Genomic DNA, 21,261 nt, shown 5'->3' on the forward strand with positions numbered 1-21,261 from the left:
GGCAATGAGAGAAAGTAAGGATTGAAAAATAGAGCAATGTGATTTTGAATTTGAAACACGATACCCAAGCTCGTTGAAAATGGAAATTAGGGGTTTCCAGGAAATTTGGGTTTCTTTTTTAAGGAGTTTGGAGTAGAGTTGTCAAATGGACTAAGCCGACCCGAGGACTAGGGGTGTTCGTGGGTGGGTTTGGGTTGGGTTTGGCCAAACCCAAAACCAAACCAAATAGGATACTTCGGTTAGGGTGAAGTAAAATAACCATCCGTTATACTATTTGGTGGGTTTGAGCAAACCCACTAATTTTTGGGTTGGGTTGGATTGGGTAATGGGTTACCAAACTTATTTTTCTATTTTTTTAATATTAAATGACTAAATGACAAGTACTCATAATTTTGTTTTAAAATAGTACTCTACTTTTTAATTTTCTTAAAAAAAATGTTTAACTTATTTTACTATAATTTTATGTATCATGGAATATCAAATAATAAACTCCATCATAAAATACTTGCAACAAACTATGTTTTGATTTTTCAATATATAGGGTACAATTTATATGTTTTTGGAAATATAACTTTCTTCTACCCTATGAAAATAAAGATAAAAAATATTAACATTATTGGGTAAGTGGACTTTTTGGGTTTGGGTCTGATTTTACATTTTTATGGGTTTTCCATTTTTAGAAACCGTACCCACCCAATTACCCAACCCAACCCATTTTTTTGGGTTTTTTGGATGGGTTTGACCAGATTTTTTGGGTTGACCCAACCCATGAACACCCCTACCGAGGACATAAATGGTTAGTTTCTGCTCTCCCCCAGCACAAAACACTCGCACCCTGCAGTGTTGCCAAATATACCCCTGCGTGAGTTAAGTCACGTTGCGTGACTTAACTCACGCACCACTGGCATGTGCGCGAGTTAACTCACGCACGTTGGCCGGTGGTCAGAGCTGAAGAACAACGTTTTTTGGTCTTTGGTCAGTTTTTCAACATTCAATCTACACGTTTTTTATTCATTATACACGTTTTTTTTACCACATTAATGGTATTTACAACCTATACTACCATTCCCACCTATAAATATCCCTCCAGACTTCCCTATTTCCTCACACCATATCACTTTCCCTCCCTCCTCACTCTCTCCCTCTATTTCTCTTCTTCTTCTTTTTTTTTTTTGTCAATAGTATCTTTGGGGATAAAAGTGATCAAACTTCTTCGGGATAAAATAGTGAGTAGCTGACTTGGGAAAATGATCGACCCTTGGGATAAGTTTAAATTTGCTTTTTTTAACCCCAGAAACTTTTTACCCTGAGTAAAAAGAATTTCTTGGGGTAAAAAAAAACAGATTTAAATTTAGCCCAAGGGTTGATGATGTATTTTCCCCAAGAATGTTGCTCACTATTTTACCCCAAGAAGGTTGGTCACATTTTACCCCAAGAGGGAGAAAATAAGTAGATCTAGTGAATTCGAATAAAATAAGATGTTGTTATATGCCTCGATTTTGTTCATTCCTTTTTATTTTATATTTGCTTTTATTTTCTAATTTTGTATTTAATGAATAAATATTGATTTAGGTCATTTCCTTTTATTTATATTTGTATTTATTTTAAGTGCATAACTAAATTAGAATATAGCAAATAAATAATTTAGAATAAAGTGAACAAATAATTTAGAAAATAAATAATTTAGAATAAAGTAAATAACGTAATTTGAAAATAGTAAATAAATTATAAAAAAATAGCCACCTTGTGCCACTTAACTTGCGCCACGTAACTTAAATTGCGCATTAGTTTACACTTGCGCTAGTTAACTAGCGCAGGGGAATTTTGGGCATGGCTGCAGGGTGCGAGTGTTTTGTGCTGGGGGAAGAGCAGAAATCTAAACGGTTCAACTTGGTCCAACTCATTTGAAATTGGGCCACTCATTTTTAAGCCCGTCCAATTCTGTGTGGGTCATGGGTCTGTCCGGCCCGATCCATTTTAGTTTTCTTTTTTTAATTATTCACTCTTTTTTATGCATTTCTGATATATTAGTTACTCACAACTATTTTGATGCTAAAACATGATTGGATTGACACATAAGTGTAAATAATTTTTGTATTAACATTAAATATTAATTAAACTCTAAAAATATTACTTCGATATTAACTAAATCTAGATATATTACTTCAATTGAATCAACTTAATAATTTATAAACTTTGAGCTAAATATTTTTTATTAATAAATTTAAGTTAGTCGGCCAGAAGCCCGGTGGACTAACCCGGCCCAACCCAGTTTTTACATGGGTCAAATGGGATAGGGCCAAAAAAACCTGAATTATGCTCTTCTTCCAACAAAAATTGCTCGCTCCCAACCAAACTTCCGAAAATACTCATGCGTGAGTGAACTCACGCAGGAGTTAAACATGAAAATACTCATGCGTGAGTTAACTCACCCAGGTGTTAAACATGAAAAAACACCCCGCTTGAGTTAACTCACGTTGCGTGAGTTAAGTCACGCAGAATTAACACTAGCGTGAGTTAACTCACGCAAGGACATTTTCGAAAGTTTGGTTGGGAATGAACAAAACGTGTTGGGAGAAGAGCAGAATTCAAAAGGCTTGGTGTATTATAGGCTAGCTTTTTTAGGCTTGACCCGACCCAAAACGTGGGCTAATGGAGCGGCCCATTAACCCGGCCCATATTTTACAACTTTAGTTTGGAGGAGATGGAGAGTTTGGGTTGGAAAATATATAGAAAAATAGAGAAATCTTTCATATTTTTTTAAGGAGTAATTTTTTTAGAAAATGATAAATTAATCCATATGTTTGATATATTTTAAATTTTAAGAATATTTTATAAATTAATCCATATGTTTAATATATTTTAGATTTTAAGAATATTATAACAACCTATATTGAATTTGAAAAATTTATATAAACCATATCTCAATGCAAATTTTGAGTTCTCCAAATGAGGGGAATTTGTATTATAAATAAAAAATTAACCATCAAAACTCTCTCCTTTCAATGTTTTTTATTTTTTCCACAAGCTTTTTCCTATTTTTCAAAGTCCTCCAAGGTCCTCCAAACTCTTAAACAAAGCCTTATAAATTTCTTCTGGTTATTAGATGCCATGGAGAATTAGAGGTTGAAGAGGGTTGAGATCCTCTCACATTTTTGTTTGAAGAGATATAGATTCATGGAATAAAAATATATATTTTTGTTATTTTATTTCATGTGTCTATCTGTCTAAATGGAAATATTCATTAAATCGAAAGAATCCTAACCTCACAAAGGACACGAAAGAATCTTGACTACTGTTGAGAAAAAGGTAGAGGAAAAAGAAAAGCAAGCAAATTGCTCTTGGGTGGAGAATCGTTCGCGACCATCAACATCAACTAAGGTATGTTTATTTCATCTTTGTTCTTCATCCATGATACTTGTAATGTATGGGTTTTTTGTGTTGTTCATCTCTGGGTTTTTAGTTTTTTTTTTGTGGGAAACAGTAGTTTCAAAAGGGGTTTACGCATGCATTTTGTTCGTGCATGTTGAGCTTAAAGAGGCTTAAAAGAGCATCTACACCATCCATTTTTCTCCACATACCAATTAATTTTTCATCATATCCCCAAGTAACCAATAGTTTGAAAATAGTACTTCAAAAAAAAAAAGTTTGAAAATAGTAGTTTTAGTTATAGAACATAATTCAGTCTTTCACAAATTCACCCCATAATGAAAAACCACAATAAACACCATTTGTGTAAACACTAATGCATACAAGTCCATAGGAGGGTTTCATAAGATGATGAATATGTGTCTTAATTTTTTGGGTTAAATATGTTTTTTTTTTCTATAAATGTATCAATTTTTCGTTTTAGTCCCTCTAATAAAATTTTCCTTCGACTTTTAGACCCTATAAAATTTTCAATCACTACTTTTAGTCTCTATTTTTAAGTTAATTTTTGTATTTTTTTTATAATGAAATTGTGCAGAAATGTGTAAAATAATTTCCCAAAAAAATTAGAATCTTTTAACAAAACAAAAATTAAATATGAATTTTTAACTGTCAAAAATATAAAAATTCATATTAAATTCATGTTTTGTTAAAAAATTCTAATTTTTTCTGCAAAAATTTATTCAAAAATATGAATTCTACATATGAGTTTACTTTAAACGAGGAACCAAAAGTGAAGATGAAAAAAATTTAGGGACTAAAAGTTGAACTAAAATTTTAGAGGGACTAAAAACATATTTAACCCTAATTTTTTTAGTCCATTGGACCAACTTGATGTGGCAAAATGGTAGCAAAGAAATTGTAAGTATCTTAAATGGGATACAGTCATAGAAACTAATCAATTAATATTTGAATTTAAGACAACATCATATAAACTTCGTACCAATCATCAACTCTTCTTTTACTATGATTTTCATTTTTGAATCGAATATCATCTGCGTGCAACTATAAAGATTAATTTCTCGAGTTCGTTGAGACTATAGTGGGTGGCAAAACTCCCACGCAAAAGAATTACATTATTGCATTAATTCTCATAGTTGGATTCAAATTACGTACACCATCAGATTAAGCTGCAAGAGATCTCTTACATTGTTTATATACACACACTATGCATGCAATAATTATCATTGATGTATTCTTTAACTATTTTTTTTAATCAATTATCATCGACGCGCAACTGTGATGACTAATATCTCGAGTCTAGTGTGGTCTAAATGGCCTGCAAACTCTCCTTTAATGTTGCTGCATTATTCTGTAATATTTGATATTACTCATTTTAAGCTCTAAATTGTTAATCGCTCACTTTAGAAGTTTTATATTAACTTTTTAAAAAATAAAAATGAATAATTCAAATTAAAAACTTAAAAAACATGTATTTAGGCTAATCATTTTTTTTTAAAATAAAATGTATATATGAGACAATATTTGAATAAGTTGTCCCAAAATTCATAAAGTTGAATATATAATGATGAAAAATAGAAAATAGAAAACAAGATGCTATATAAAAATTGATTGAAAAACTAAACATTGGGAGGCACCTCTTCAAGATAGTCCTCTCTTGCATTTTTTACCAGCATTAGGGATAAAAGCCAAAAAAGTGATGAATTAAGACACAAGAATGCCCCACTACCCAGGAGACCAGTCTTAGCAGTAGGACAAGCTGGCATAGTAGAAGTAGTGACATTAGTAGGATGGAGATTGTGTCTCCAATGATGTTGCTCTGTCACTGTTGGCCATAATGTCATTACACCAGCCAATGCACTGCAAGCTCTGAAATAAATAAGATGAGTGAGTTTCAATTAGGTTTAACATGAATAGTGTGAGTAAAATGGAGAGGATCCTAACTCGAATAGTGTTTGGTTATGTGGGAAGATACATATATTTATAAAGACGAAGAATATATTTATTTTTTCATACTTAACTTTAATTTTTGTAAAAAAAAGTTTAAATTTTTCTATTTTAGACGAAACGACAATAGTCATTCGAGAAGTCACGCACATGAGTGGAGAAATCAGAGGTTTGAACCCAATCACGGCGTTGCGTTTGACCTAGCGATTTCAGCATTTTGACCATTTGAGTTGAGACTCGTGGACTTACAATATTTTTTAGTTAAGGATTTATTTGAATTAAGTGTGCACTTAAAATAGGAAATAATGACCTTTATAGATAGATACAAAACAATGAGAAGAGTGTTGGATTTGAGAAACTTACAAAGCTATAATGAAGAAGACAGATAAAGTTGTGTATTTGAACAAGGCTGAAGGAGGAACCGATGTACCATTGTATGAGTAAAATATAGATATCAAACCCATTAAAGATGATGCCATTAAAAATCCTATAGAAGAATATCCAAATACCACTGTTGGATCACTTGGGTAATTGCATATCATAGCATCTTTTCCTTGTACAAGAACTCCCATTGAAGGCTAAAAGATATAAGAGTGACAAATAATTCGTATTAAAAAACAACTCATGTAACAAAATCAATTTCGTAGAAATTTATAATGCTAAAACAGTTTACTAAGCAGTATGAAATAATACCTTTTTATTTTCACCAACAATGCCAAGAATAAAAGAAATTAGTCCACACATTATCACAATGAGCGACATCTTTGTCATGGTGAGTCTCATGATGCTGCAAAGAAAATTTGCCATTAGAGTGATATAAAGCTATAAAGTAGTGACTAGGGTTTGCATGGTCTCCGTGAATTTAGCTAAGCGATAATAATTAATACATAATATATGCGGGGCTGAGGTTCGAACTCCGGACACCTACTTATTCACCTTTAAAGTTAATTTCTCAAACTACTTGACAAAAAAATATTAGGGTTTGCATAAATTTCTAAGTTCCAATAAGTTTATTATCAATCGCAACATGAATATATTAGAAGATAAACTTACGCAAATCACTAGAAAAGTATAATATTATTCTTTTAACTTTTTTAATAGTAACCTTTTTTTACTCAATTCAATACTGTGTTTTAGAACTAAGGGTGTGTAGAGGACTAAACTCTATCCATGAATCATGTAGAAAAACAAAAGTGTAACAAGCATTATAAAATAAATAAATTCAACACTGCATCATTCATATTTAAAATTGCTTAAACATTATGAAACCGCAATCTTACTTACTTGTGATCGGAACGCTTTTTCCACTCTTGCACCTCCTATTCTCTTCAACTTCTGAAAGTACTCCCTCTTTCTGTATTTTACTGTTCTTTTACTTTTTTTTCAATATTTGTTTTGAATTTATATATCTCCTATTTCTATGAATAACGAACCCCTATCACAATTCTCGCAGATTTGTTAGTAAAAAAAAAACTAACTTTTGTTATCTAAATTTTTAACAAACATTTTCATAAAACTTTTTTTTTTTTGAGAGATTTTCATAAAACTTTTGAATATAACAATAAAATAAAGATTTACATATAATGTTGCTATTATAGTTGCGTTGTTCTTATGGTAATAAGATTTAACTAATTTTGTTAATTAAAGATTTAAATAAAATTATATGAAAGATGAAATTATAATTATAACTAGCTGATAAATAATTTTGTTATATGCTTTGACAATAATTTATGGATAATTCGTTTTTTTGAGAGATTTTCATAAAAATTTTGAATATAACAATAAAATAAAGATTTACATATAATGTTGCTATTATAGTTGCGTTGTTCCTATGGTAATAAGATTTAACTAATTTTGTTAATTAAAGATTTAAATAAAATTATATGAAAGATGAAATTATAATTATAACTAGCTGATAAATAATTTTGTTATATGCTTTGACAATAATTTAGGATAATTCGATATACGAATAATTTCCATTAATATTTAAAAATTTAAAAATTATAACCAAAATTATACAAACAAACATAATAAAATATACGCACAAATTAATTGGCGCAGTAAAAAGGACAGACGGACACGATAGTGTCCGTCTTTCCGCTAGTTGTAATAGTTTGAATGAAGTGTATAATTTCATTAAAAAAATGAAGTGTATAATTTTTCATTTTATTATAACATTATTTGTTTCAATACATTTAACAGTTAAATATATGTTTTTTGGTGTCTATGAATATTTCAACTTTTTGTTTTAGTTCTCCTGTTTGATTCAAATGGAGGGAAGTGGATGGGAAGGATTTTAATGGATGAGACGGGAGGGAAGGGAAGGGGAGGGAGATAGTTTTAATGTTTATATGTCTGGTTCAACGGAAGGAAGAGGAGTGGTGGAATTTTTATTACATATATGTTTGGTTCACAAGAAGGAGAGGATGGATTTTAAGACAAATACTTTTTTATCCTTATTATAAGAGTCTTTTTTTTTGACAAGATTTTTATAAGAGTCTTATAATTTAAATCTGAAATTCAAAATTATCTATTGATAGCAATTTTCCGATCTTGATGACCCATCAAACATAATAAAATATTTATAAAATTAAAATAAAAAAGAATTTAAAACCATTTCTAATAAATATTGAATCATATAAAAACACAATTCAATATAATGTGCCAAAAAAATATCGCGACTAATGAATTTAGTGGAATTTTTAGTGGAAATTTCTATTTATAATGAATTTAATTCATATTTTAACTAAATATTTAAATAATATGTACCATTAAGATAAATTTGCGTTTGAAATCGTGACAAATCCAACCTAAAATATTTTCTTTTGGTCAAATCTAAAATGTTGTGTCCCTTTATATATTATTATTATAAATTATATTTTGTTATAGATAAAACAATATTCAACAGTATTATAATACAACATTCTTTCAAAAATATTGAGCAAAATTATTTCAATAAATTCCCTATACCTACTTTGATTCTCTCCACCAAGCATTTCACTTATCGTTTTTTTTTTATCATTATTTTAACTTAGTGTTTATATTTAGACAATATAAATTTAAGATAATTTTATTAATTTACTAACGAGTATAAATATTATGAGTATCGATAGGTGAATTTCAGTATATATAGTGAATTATATATATATATATATATATATATATATATATATATTTACAAATCATTTGTAATTTTTTTATTTTTATTTCTATATGTTTTATTTTTTTAAATATTATCCTTTATTTATATTCAAACTATTTATTTGTCTTTGGATTTTTTTTTCTTCATAAAATTTAAGCCAACATAAATTTGGTCAAATTTATTATATAATTAATTTTTAAATTGTAAATTGATATAGAATTTTTTTAATTATTTATTTTAATGAAAAAAAATTATCTATAAGAAAATAAATTTGAACTTTCTTCTTCATTAAATTTAAATCAACATAAATTTGGTCAAATTTATTATATAATTAATTTTTAAATTATAAATTGATATAGAATTTTTTTTATTATTTTTATTATATAATTAATTTTCAAATTATAAATTGATATTGAATTTTTTTATTATTTATTTTAATAAAAAAATTATCTATAAGAAAATACATTTGAATTTTCTTCTTCATTAAATTGGGTCAAATTTATTATATAATTAATTTTTAAATGATAAATTGATATATAATTGGTTTTTAATTATTTATCGTAATCAAACTTTTTATATCTATAAGAAAATACATTTTATTCTTACATGTACTAGTTTTATTCAGTTATCAACTATCAGCTATAAACTATCAGTCATTAGCAATTAGCTTATTAGTTATCCACTATTTTTATCAAACAGAGCCTTGGTAAAAATGATAAGGGTAAATATAAACAAAAGATGATAAGCTATAAAGTTATAAGTTCAAACGCTACTTGAAATAGCGTATGAAAAATAGGTTATAAATTCGTGAAATAAGTGATAAACTCGTGTAGAAAAGACCGTTACCAAATAGATATTTTTTTGTCATACGAACTTATAAGCTATAAGTTATAAACTCGTTTACAAACCTTAACAAACAGTGCCTTAAACAACTAAGATTTATTCATTATATATTTTATTTATATCATAAATTGCGGATGTTTCCTTTCATTATTTGAGGTTTGCATATTTTTAATAAGCGTTATGCATAACACGAACAATAATCTTATAAATATGTCTAATCATAGGAAAAATACACATCTTAATTTATTTTTTTATGCTCACTACACATCTTGAAATCAATCTATTGAAATCCAAGTTTTTATAGCTTATTTAGTGATGCGACAACGGTTGTTTTAATAACATATCGAGTATCCCAAGTTAACAGGGAAATGAATATGCTAGGATTAAACTTCATCAACCTAACTTATATGTATTCTTATGATTAGTATTGCAGATTCTAGTTATCACTCGATATTTTCACGTATTGCTCGGCAAACATTATTCATGTCTAAGTAAGCTTGTGAGTTCAATCATATCGGTCAATCGACGATTTCTCAACCTATTTGCCGATATGATAGCATTAAGATTCAATACTTTATGTGAATATTAAACTTAAATCTATTTCTAGAATTTAGAGTTTAATAGACATTATTCTAACCTAGATTCAAAAGGTATTTTTCAATAACAATTCAAATCCATAAGATTAAAAGCATAGAAATCAAGAATAACATCAATATCATGAGATAATAGAATCATACAATATCATACTAAAAAGTAATACATACTAGTAGAGTTGATTATATTTAATCCCAACAATAAGAGTTTAGCTACTCATTGTCATGGTAACCTTACAAGGAGAAGAAAAGAGATGGATGATACCAAGCCTTGATTTCTCAATGAATCTTGTGACTCCACCTTCAATCCTTGTTAGCTCCTAGCTCCTTGATGGTCTCTCTAAGTTTTTCCATGTCCCTCTCTCTTAAAAATCAGATCCCTAAAAATCCCACGCTGGCCACTGGATGACTGCCACGTAACACCTTATCCTATTGAACTTGCTTAAGCGAGCTAGAAGCGAGATTGATAGTGGCTCTCTGGAGTTTTCTCGCTCAAGCAAGAAGAACTCGCTTGAAGCGAGTTACCTTGCAACTTTGGTTGATTTCTTGGTCTTTGCTTGTATTTTCCTGCACAAGAAGGGTAGAGTAAGGCACATAAAGCATAAATGACATTTTTGCATAAAATTGGAGCTTTTCTACAGATAACTTGCAAAACAAGTCACTAAAATGCCTAAACTAACACATGAAATATATCACTCTTTAGCACATATCACCCGACCATTGCCCTTCCTGTGAGATTGATATGGAAGATGCTTTCCATTTCTTTTTTGGGTGTGAACTAATCCAAAACTGTTGGAGTAATGCAGAATTATGTTCGATTGTGCATGGTCGTCGTGTAGGGTTCCATAGTTTTGCAAACATCACTCATAACATCTATGCAAAAGAAGTCCGAACTACTACAAGTGTTGATGTCATGTTTTTTAGCATAGGGGAATCAGTGTTGCGACATACTGCTTCTAAAGCAACGTTCAACGATTTATTTCAGCATGAACTAGTTGGCAACGAGCAATACTAACAGCAATCGAGGACAAATCAATTTCATACCAATCGACGATGCAGTCAGTTGTTCATAAAGATCTTGATCAGATTGTCTTTAAAATGATCAACACATCTTTGTAAACACTATTTATTTTGAACATTTAGGTGTCTCTGAATTTGGCAATATTATTGCTATATTGTCAATCCATTTAACCTTTAAAATTAGGGAAATGTTAACTTGTGCCCTTAAGGCACAAGTTTAGAAGCCAAATATAGAAACTTATTTTTGAAGATTGTGCATTCAATGTCTTAGAAAGTTAAAAACTTATTTTTTCAATACAACACACATGTTTTAATTCTTTTTTTAGATCCTTAACTGGTGCCCTAAGGGCACAAGTTAACATGACCCTTAAAATTAAGTTTACAATGCGACAAACAAATATAATTGTTCATACATACCCCTGCAAGGGCAGCCATTTCACATACAAGTCGTAGTTTTAAGAATATTCTTCTTCGAATTCAATTTGCTATGATTAATGATATGAACAAAGTTTGTTTTTACTAAAAAATATCTAATCTCCACAAGCTAAATGAAATCTAGCCAACCATCTGCACAAAAATCAAGAGCAGATCTATCTCCACGTCATCCAAATGATCCGGTACGAAACACCAGATAGATATTTTCTCACCCTGTCACCATTAACGGATAATCATTCAATTACTTTGTCGCTTTCACTTAACTTTTTCATTTTCGTACACACAACACTAACTTATTTTCAAACGAACCCTCTCGAATATCACTTCGCAACTATAAATAACTTCCTCTCATAATCGCTTATTCTTCAATCAACAACATTTCTAAATCTGAAAAAGCGCGTTTCCGTAGAAAAGTGCTTTTCCTTGAAGATTGGAGATTCGAAATTAGAACAACGATCGCTCGCTGATTACGTCCGTCGTGAAGAGTTGAAAGTTCGTTGTTAATTACAATTCATTTTAATTTCCGTTCGTTCGTATTTACTCTTTCTTGATTTGGATTGTGAAATTGTTATGATATTGATTGAGTGCGTGCGATTGTTATATCATCATTGCGTTTTCTGTCAGTTTCAGCTTCTTTGGATTCGGTTCTGTTGTGATAGGTAATGTAGTTTGGTTTATTATTAACATTATTATTATGATGATTTAGATTAGAAGCTGTTTTTGGTTGAAATTTTTGCATATTCTGATGTGTTGATGTTGTTCTTCGTGAATTCTGTGCAATTTTGAAATTTACCTGTTTGTTGAGGTTTTTGTTTTGTTTTGTTTGTTGTGGTTTTTGTTTGTTTTACTTCATATCATGTTATGTTTAGGAGGCGTTTGAGGGTGTTTACTATAAAAGCACCGACACATACACCAGACACGACACTGATTCATGTCGTGTACACGTGAAACACCTTTGATTAGAAGTATCGGTGATACATAACACGATTCATTGCTATAAGGGTATCAAGAGGTCTTGGTTTGGAGGCAAGGAATTTTGTCTTTAGTAGTGATCCATGGTGTCATTGATTAGCTTGTATTGAAAATTGAAATAAGATTTCACTTTGGAAAAGAAGAACTAACGTTAATCAATTAATTATGACCCATATGGGGTGAGAAACTTAATTAAGCCCTTACCATGATAAGCGGTTGTCCTATAAAGTACAAGTTATTTCTATAATATAACAAAAGATGATATAAAGTTGAACTGTTTTGATATAAGTTATAAGTTATAAGCTCTTGTGAATAGTCTCACAAGTGTTTGGGAAAGCTTAAGTAAGCTAGTTCAACTGGTTTAACCCAGTTGAATCATATTGAACTCATGGTTTTGAATTGTTGTGGTTTAGAGTCCGTAATTGTGATACGAAGACATCGAAAACCTTGATGTCACACAGTCACCGCAGTTTTTGCAAGAATTCTGTTATGCTATGACTCAAAATTCTAGACCTGGTCCTGTTCCTATCACAGGCCTCTAGTGGTTTGTGTTGTAAAGTAATTACGTATTTGTACACAATTTTTCCAGTTACATAGATGATTGACCTTTGGGGAAATAATATTAATTGATATGAGAGAGCAAATTTTTATGGGAGACTCAAGGGAGATTAATGATTATATCAGTTTAGGTTATAGGTAGAGAAGTCTTTCACAGGGCATCCGAAGTGGAACTACTACCCAGTTGTAGAATGCTTATGCTGCAGAGATATGAGTCTGTAATTTTTGGAGGGAAGCATGACCAAACAGCACCAGCAATTTTGTTTCAGATTTTGATCCATCTCCAACTGCAGGAAGCAAAAAAAAAAAATCCTCCTTTTAATGCCTTCCCCATCTGTATTTCTGCAGTTGCATCAAAAAGAATCTCAACAACATAGACAGCTATGTTTTTTGTCCACACTGTCTTATTTCGTCAAGCTTGGACCAAGAGTTTGAAGCCAATTTTGAAGTTGTTGGAGCTTCGTATGGGTGGGATATCTTTTTTGCATAATTCATAGAAACTATCCATTTGTTTTTATTTGTCGGACAGCAAGAGGAATGGCTTTGATGCTAGTTTGGATCGCATATAATTATTTCTAGTCTCTTGTATACACGCCGATTTTTGCTTCCTGCTTTTTCTCTACATTGGAAGACAACCCTGCTGCAAACCTTCTATGACATAAGGATTCTTTTAACCTAGTCCCTGAAGTAGTGCGAATGTTCAATTTGTTAGTGAACACAGTTCACTTTGAAGTGACTTAGCTATTAATAAGAAAAGTGTTATAGTGTCCCAAGTGATTTTACCATGGTGCAGACTATATGGAGTGATAATATATATGCTTTTGGTAAGTTTCGGTCTCTGGAGGAATCAACGCTGAACTGCATTTTAAGGTAGGTTCGCCCTTTGTGGATAATAAAATAAACACAAATAGTATGTTTTGTTATCTGAGATGCATTTGATTGAGTGATTTATTGCTTTCAAAATAGGTTGAAGTTTCTATTGGTTTGGTCCACTATAGTTGGATTTTGTTCTGGGAGTTCTTCAAGGAATCAAGTGGTCGTTCAATGCTAATTGTATTTACTGCCGAAGGCTGTGAAAAACCCCACTGCTACATTGTAATATGTGGAATTCTTGTATGTACACTTGTCTTGTTGTGTTCCTCTCTTGGGGGTGGTGGTGATCGGAGCCTCATAATATGATTTTGTGTTGCTGATTACAATTGGCCTGCGGCAGTATGCAAGAAATCAACAATGCGTTTGGTGTTTACCTGGCTTGATGGGGTGACTAAATATAACTTGTAGAAGTTTTAGGATTATTTCTAAATTTGTTCGTACATGCAGGTCCTTAAGCTTACTGCCTATTTCTAGATCTAGTTGATAATCTTATTTGAGGATAGCTTGTATCATGGGCGAGGTGGCAGTGTTGCATTCTGAGCCTCTGCAATTTGAATGCAATGACAAGAAACATATGACCGAAGAAGGCGTTTATCCTCCAAAATCAAATCCGGAATCCTTGCCTGGAGAAGAATCAAGTACATATGATTTGCAGGAGAAGGGATATATGGAACATGGGTAATTTCTTGTTCATATGCTCTTTTCTGCTTTTCAAATTTTTGCACTTCTTGCTCTCCTTTTTCCATAAAATTAGACTTTATTTGCAGATGCCAACACTACCGGAGAAGATGCCGAATCAGGGGCCCCTGTTGCAATGAGATTTTTGATTGCCGCCATTGTCACAATGAGGCAAAAGTGAGTAAATGCCTAATATATTTTTTATAATATGTTACATATTTTAAATCTATGATTGTTGCTTAAATGATATGGTTCCATCTTATTTCATATTTATATATAGCCAATCCTTTCCTCAATTGTCACCATCATTCATTGGTTTTATGTGGCATAGACAGTATGTATATGAACACACCAGTGTTTTCAATTGCAGAGAGAGAAATGAGATCTATGAAATCTAATATTTGAAATAAAAACTATGTGAGTATCATAAAATGAAGTTGGCATATGCATGCATGTGTGGGCTAACTGATGATTCAAGAAAAAAACATAAATGACCCTCCTTTCATCTAAATAAATATAAATGACTCCGTATACATCATTAAATAAATATATATTATCAGTCAGTTCAACAACTATAAATTGATGAACATTTAAAGAGAATTATTATCAGTAATTTAACTGTTGAAATTAACCAAGTGAATGCATGGAAGTCAGTTATAAGATGTAACCACATAATATACAGTTATAAGATGTAAGCACATAATATATGGCATAGGTATTGTGTTAAATTACAAGAAAAGGATAATTAGTTGCCATGTATACGAGTCTTGAACTAGTATCCTACTAATTCACCTACTAATTAGAACTAATTCTTGTTGTTATATGAGTCAAGATGAAGTATATGTATATTATTAGCCAAATAAATTGTGAATAATCTCGTGAATTATATTTATGTATATGTATGAATAAAGTGTTGTATATGTATCAGTTTACCGAATATCTTAAACTATTATACTAAACGCTCTTGTTACCAACTCATGTGAGAATGAAACGGAAATATTGAAGAAAAAAAATTATATGTAAAAAATTATCACTAGATCCTAGCTATAATCATATATGTTGATAATAAACATTAATTATCCATAAAAATTTACAAGTTAATATATTGAATGTTTGTTATGATAATTATTTAAAGAATTCAAATCCTTTTCTGATTAACTTCAATTATTTCGGTCTTCGGTTAACTTCAATTCTATTTCCACAATAGTCAAAGAGACCACAAGGTGAAAGTGATACTTTTATGAAACAAAATAATACTTTCATATTATTAAATTTATCACAAACCTTGCAATCTATCCATACAATTATCTTTCATTGGAAATTAGTTCATGAATTTGGTCGTAAATTTTGATTCTTAATTTAAGAAATTTGATTGCACATGTTTGGAAAATGAATAATCATTATGAAAAGACAAAATTATACTTTCATATTGTTAAATTTGTTACGAACCTTGCAATTTATCCCTAAAATCATCTTTCATTGGAAACTAGTTCATGAACTTAGTCATAAAATTTGATTCTTAATTTAAGAAATTTGCTTGCACATGTTTGGACAAATTAATAATCATTACGAAATGACAGTGGTAATCTATCTACTTGAAAAAATAAGTCTGCTTATAAAGGAGACATATATTTTATTCTTTCATGAAACAAAATACATAAAGATATGCGGAAAATAAATAAAAACTGAAACAACAAAACAACAAGGACATTAAATCAGAGTGACCATGAAAACATGATGTCATGTCACAAAATGTGCCTTATATAAGACATAAATCTTAAAGGGGGAGATTCAAGTTGAGTTTCTCCGAGGTTGATTGAGTTGGTTCCTCTGAGGGTGATTGAGTTGATGATGAGGGCACATTGGGATTTGCCTGAATTATGCCTTCTCCAGTAGGATCACGAGATAATAATGGAAGACCATGAGAATGAATTTGATCGATGGAAGTTCTCTCTGCACCCTCAGCCAATCGAGGAGTTTGATTAGCTTGAGCAAAAAGTCCCGAACCCGAAGTGTTTGACTTTTGTGGAATTGGCAATTCAGCATTTTGACCTACACGCCAAAAATTAGTCATCCCAAATTGTGGTGTTGCGAGGGGTGAATTTGGCATATACATCCCTCCATAGCCACCAGAAGGTGAACCAAGCCAAGAAGGCAAGGTATTGTTCACATGGGCGCCAACTGGGTTGTGCAAGTTAGCACTACGGAAATTTGGATGCCCTTGATAGGGAGTAGGACTTGAAAATGGATGAGGGTATGGTTGATTAGCAGCTACGATCCTTCGGAGTAAATCTATCTCTTTCCTTTTGTCTTCCTGTTTTTTGAAGACCCGGACACGCTTATGACCGTTTTGGTGTCCTCCAAGAGCCTGATAAGTAGAGAATTTCCTGTCACAGTACTGACAGGGAAATTCCTTCACGTCTTGCTCCGGTAAAGGTTCATCAGCAGCATTCTGAGATGAACGTGAAGGTTCGCCCTTCTCCAAGGCTTTGGAAGTGGGCGTTGGGCGGAAGCCAAGCCTTAGGGTCAGCAAATCCTCAACATCTGATTCAGAGGTTGGTGGTATTCCCTTTGGCTCCTTCTCTGATTTTGACTCTGGCTCCTGCTCCTCCATCATTTTGCGCTTGAGGTTTTTGTCCCCAGCATTTCCGATGGAAATTCTCTCAGCCATTTTTGAAAGACCAAAAAATAGAGATTTGAAAAGTTTCACTGTGAAAACAAACTTGTGTGGTTTCATGATTTGCTCAAGAGGGGTATTTATTATTTGGAATAAGACCGTTGAATGTGCTATACAAGGAAAAAAAAAAATGTAAGTAAAAGCATATTTTATTGTCAATCTAGAAGCGTGCTCTTAAGGAAAATATACACGGCACGAGCGATCACGTGACTTGAGATTATTTTAACTTTTATATACTAAGTTATATCTTAAATACATGTATTAAGATTATTATATATTAAAAAAAATAACAGCTTTTAAGGAAGGTATACACCATTTGTTAAGGTCGGTCAAACATGCAACAATGCGTCGTGAGATTATTTTAACTATTATATATTAAATATATGTATTAAGGATTAAAAAAATATTGTCAAAGTTAAATTAGTATAGTTTTTCTTGTTCATTTTATTGGTTTTCCGCTACGACAGTGCTATAGCACCCCTATAGCCGCTATTTGACAACATATTCTGCTAAATAGCACATTGTGGAAAAATTATGATCTGTATGAACTTTGCTATACTATAACCGCTACTTAACAACACTAACAACTACTAAATTAGGCATAGTGAAAATTTAATTGTAATTGGTTTCTATTTGTCTTGGCATTGTTAAGGCAGTCCTTTGTTTTTCCGATTTTCATCATGAAGTGATCTATCACTTTCTACTTGAGTTTCACTTTCACTTTAGAAGTATGGCTTCAGAGTGTCCCATGACGGCTAATTCTTGCGTTTGGCAGTATTCTTAATTTTGGGGTACTTACTTTTGTTATAATTCTTTTTTGCAGAATGATATCAACGTAGATTATAAGCATAGACACGACATGCCTCGACACCAAGTCAAACAGGTATTCTTATTTACTTGGGACGTCCTTAATTTGAACATTCACAAATTTTTGAACCTTTTCCTGTTCTGTGCTCAATGCCCTCCGTAATGCTAATAAAAAAATTTGATGTATACAGGTGATATGTTCACTTTGTGGCACTGAACAAGAGGTGGGTTAGAGTTTTTTTCAATATTTTTGTTATTTTAGTGTTGTGACACTGATATAGAATTTATTTATAAAGGTCGATGTAACTATCGGTTTGAGAAGATTTGAATCTTTATTATCTGCAGTCTGTAATGAAGAAATTCTCTCTGCATAGATTATATACATATAAGCACATGCATAAAGAAAATAATATGGTGCATTTGTTAAGCTTATTACTGTCAGGAGGTTCTTCCAGGTGTTTTGTGGTTGTGAGATATTGCCTAGAGCAATAGATCTTATGCTGCTTGAAACTGTTTTTGATGATTTTGTTTGTTCAATAAATCAATGTATCAACTACAATGATATATGGAATTTTACTGTATGCACTCTGCTTTGAACGTCTGAAGCTAAGTTCTTGTGCTGATTTTTACTACTTAATTTCAGGCGCAGCAAAATTGCGTTAATTGTGGTGTTTGCATGGGCAAGTACTTTTGTGATACATGCAAGCTCTACGACGATGATGTGAGTATTGATCCTAGGAATAAAATTCCTTTTTCTTTTGATGTTGTGGTCTAGATATACTCTCTTCAATGATTGCTTGTAAAGCATAGACCAGTGAGTCTGTAACTGCAATTTTAGATTAGTAAACTATCTTATTCCTTTTAAATGATGCAGATATCTAAGCAGCAGTACCATTGTAATGGCTGTGGAATTTGCAGGTATGAATTGATAACCTGGTTTTGTAGTCTGGAACATAACAAATTGCATCATTATGAGGGATGGCAACATGTTTCAACAGGGGATCACTTTTTTCATTTTGTTTTTCAGTCTACTTTATTATAGGAAAATTCTAACACGTGCCCTAAGGGCATTTGTTAACAAACTTAATATAGTAAAGTTGTCTTAAAAATCGTGCATTCAATATTTTATAAGTCAAAAAATTGTTTTTACCAATACAAAATTTCTCCCTTTTGGAATCTTTAACATGTGCCCTTAGGGCACAAGTTAGCAAGACCCTTTTCTCTTTTTGGAATCCTTAACATGCAACCTTAGGGCACAAGTTAGCAAGACCCTTTATTATAAAATTTACATGTCATATTGGCACTTCCACATCCACCCAAAATAGTTTCTCATTTGGACCTTAACTAAACTAGCCTAGCACTTAGCTTTATCCTGATTTTAGGGATCTTTTGGAAAAATGAAAATGCAATGCCATATGGTTCTTGTACAATTTTTTAACTATTTGCATATAACTTTGATTGCATTTTTGTTAGATACATTTTGAAGCTTTAGTGTACTTTACTTTTTATTGCCTTGGCTTTGTGTCAGAACTCAAACTGATTAATTTTGTTATATTTTTGCGCAGAACTGGCGGACGAGAGAATTTCTTCCATTGTAATAAGTGTGGTAAGTGATATCACTTTTTTTCCTGTGTTTTTTGCTTAGTTCTTTAAGTAGCAATGCGGTAATTATGAAATGTAGTACTTATTTGACATCCATGGTTTTTTTTGGCATAGGTTGTTGCTACTCAACTCTGCTGAGAGACAGTCACCCCTGTGTGGAAGGAGCAATGCATCATGATTGCCCTGTTTGTTTTGAGGTAACATTTACAACTTTCATGGTTTAGAACCAATTAATAAACTTTGAACAAGTACTTACAAGAAAAGACTTATTCAAAGAATCCTGTAATAGTTATTATATCAGTCAGTGAAGAGTTGTAAATATTTTAATTAGGGTTAATTTAAATTGGATCTCAAATATCATTATAACTGCTTTTTAAATTGCTGGAATCTGATTCATGTGGTGCCAACATTGATGAATGCAGTATTTGTTTGAATCAAGAAATGATGTCATTGTTATGCCGTGCGGACATACAATCCATAAAAGCTGTCTGAATGAAATGAGAGAACATTTCCAGTGAGTGCTCACAGAGCTCCAAGTCTACTTTTTCTTCATCTCTTTCTGAATATTGTCTTTATTCTTGTTTTTAATTGTGTATCAGGTTCACATGCCCTCTCTGTTCAAAGTCGGTCTGTGATATGTCAAAGGTTTGGGAGAAATTGGACATGGAGATTGCTGCTACACCAATGCCTGAGCCATATCAAAACAAAATGGTCAGTTTTTTTTTCCCACCCTATCTGATGGTTGTTTACACTACGCGTATGCTTACGGGTATCTGCACAGAATAAGTAATTGTTATATGTTTAATGTTGCCTGTACGCATATGAATTTGGTCCGTTGGTTTCTTAATTTTTGGCAAATTAAAAGGACTACATGTTATTCATACTGAGTGTATTATATAATACGTGTTTGTGCCAAGGATGTCTTATTGGTGCTATGGAGGTATATATGGTGATCGATGAAATAGTGGTTACTAGAGTCTGATTTAGCCTTCTCCAGTATGCACCTAGAAGCATAGACTTGCGGTTTATTTTATTGGCATCTTAAATCCAAGGACACTAATAGTGTTATCCTTTACATGCAGGTTTGGATCCTGTGCAATGATTGTGGAAAAACCTCTAATGTCCGTTTCCATTTTGTAGCGCAAAAATGCCTCAACTGCAATTCCTACAACACACGACAAACAAGAGGCTGAACACATGACACTAATTATGTATTGGTTCAACGAAATGGAAGTTTCCATTTCATCTCATTTTATTTGTTATGAAGGCAGTGGTACTTGATGCTGTTCTCTCTTGGCTACAAGGATGCTGTACACTTGGACTTTCAACGCGCTTAGACACATTGGAATAATGATTGTTCAGTTTGATTTTAGGTTGGGGAGTAAGAGTTGGTTCAGCTGCTGTAATCTGTCGTTTGGTGGATTCGGGTTAGGGCAAGTAGTTGAAATTTCGTAGCTTTCATTCATGTATTAACGTGAAATATTTTTAATTATGCAATTATGCAGTCTTGCACTTTTGAACTATATGCAAATTTGCAGTATCCTTGTGCTTTCATTCATTTTCTTTTCTGTACGTATTGCATCATATCCATTTCATGTTGATGCGTTAGCCTTTGCTTGTTAGTTTTTGCGCTTTGGATTTATAATAATTTCTAGTTGTTGTGTGAACAAATGGCATCCTTTGCCTGAACAGGTTTAAACTGTAAACCTGTCGATTTTTACAGA

General features: G+C 31.8%; 3 protein-coding genes across 7 annotated transcripts; 1 reads left to right on the forward strand and 2 right to left on the reverse strand.

Moving 5' to 3' along the window:
• Nucleotides 1-5,009: 5,009 nt before the first annotated feature.
• On the reverse strand, nt 5,010-6,099 carry LOC146952641 (uncharacterized). Its single transcript, XM_085740110.1, has 3 exons — nt 6,031-6,099; nt 5,701-5,915; nt 5,010-5,259 (listed from the first exon to the last, which is right to left on the reverse strand). Exons 1-3 carry the CDS (start codon nt 6,097-6,099, stop codon nt 5,010-5,012), a joined length of 534 nt encoding a protein of 177 aa, XP_085596236.1.
• A 5,638-nt stretch (nt 6,100-11,737) lies between these two features.
• On the forward strand, nt 11,738-21,060 carry LOC146952642 (putative E3 ubiquitin-protein ligase RZFP34). 5 transcript variants are annotated; one of them, XM_085704124.1, is made up of 13 exons: nt 11,738-11,862; nt 11,995-13,770; nt 13,867-14,451; nt 14,541-14,628; nt 17,952-18,011; nt 18,127-18,159; nt 18,579-18,656; nt 18,810-18,853; nt 19,501-19,541; nt 19,652-19,734; nt 19,960-20,051; nt 20,137-20,248; nt 20,620-21,060. In XM_085704124.1, exons 3-13 carry the CDS (start codon nt 14,285-14,287, stop codon nt 20,728-20,730), a joined length of 909 nt encoding a protein of 302 aa, XP_085560250.1. In that variant the 5' UTR covers nt 11,738-11,862; nt 11,995-13,770; nt 13,867-14,284; the 3' UTR covers nt 20,731-21,060. The 5 variants fall into 5 exon arrangements, with proteins under 5 accessions (XP_085560250.1, XP_085560273.1, XP_085560239.1 ...); XM_085704147.1 differs by having other exon boundaries at nt 11,995-12,029; nt 14,221-14,451; XM_085704113.1 differs by having other exon boundaries at nt 11,738-13,770.
• Nucleotides 16,041-17,253, reverse strand: LOC146952643 (uncharacterized). Its single transcript, XM_085704097.1, has one exon. It carries the CDS (start codon nt 17,186-17,188, stop codon nt 16,229-16,231), a length of 960 nt encoding a protein of 319 aa, XP_085560223.1. The 5' UTR covers nt 17,189-17,253; the 3' UTR covers nt 16,041-16,228.
• Nucleotides 21,061-21,261: the final 201 nt, after the last annotated feature.

The sequence above is a fragment of the Medicago sativa genome, chromosome 1, assembly GCF_051527215.1.
Source record: "Medicago sativa cultivar Bolivia chromosome 1, Bolivia_mono, whole genome shotgun sequence".
Classification (NCBI taxonomy): domain Eukaryota; kingdom Viridiplantae; phylum Streptophyta; class Magnoliopsida; order Fabales; family Fabaceae; genus Medicago; species Medicago sativa.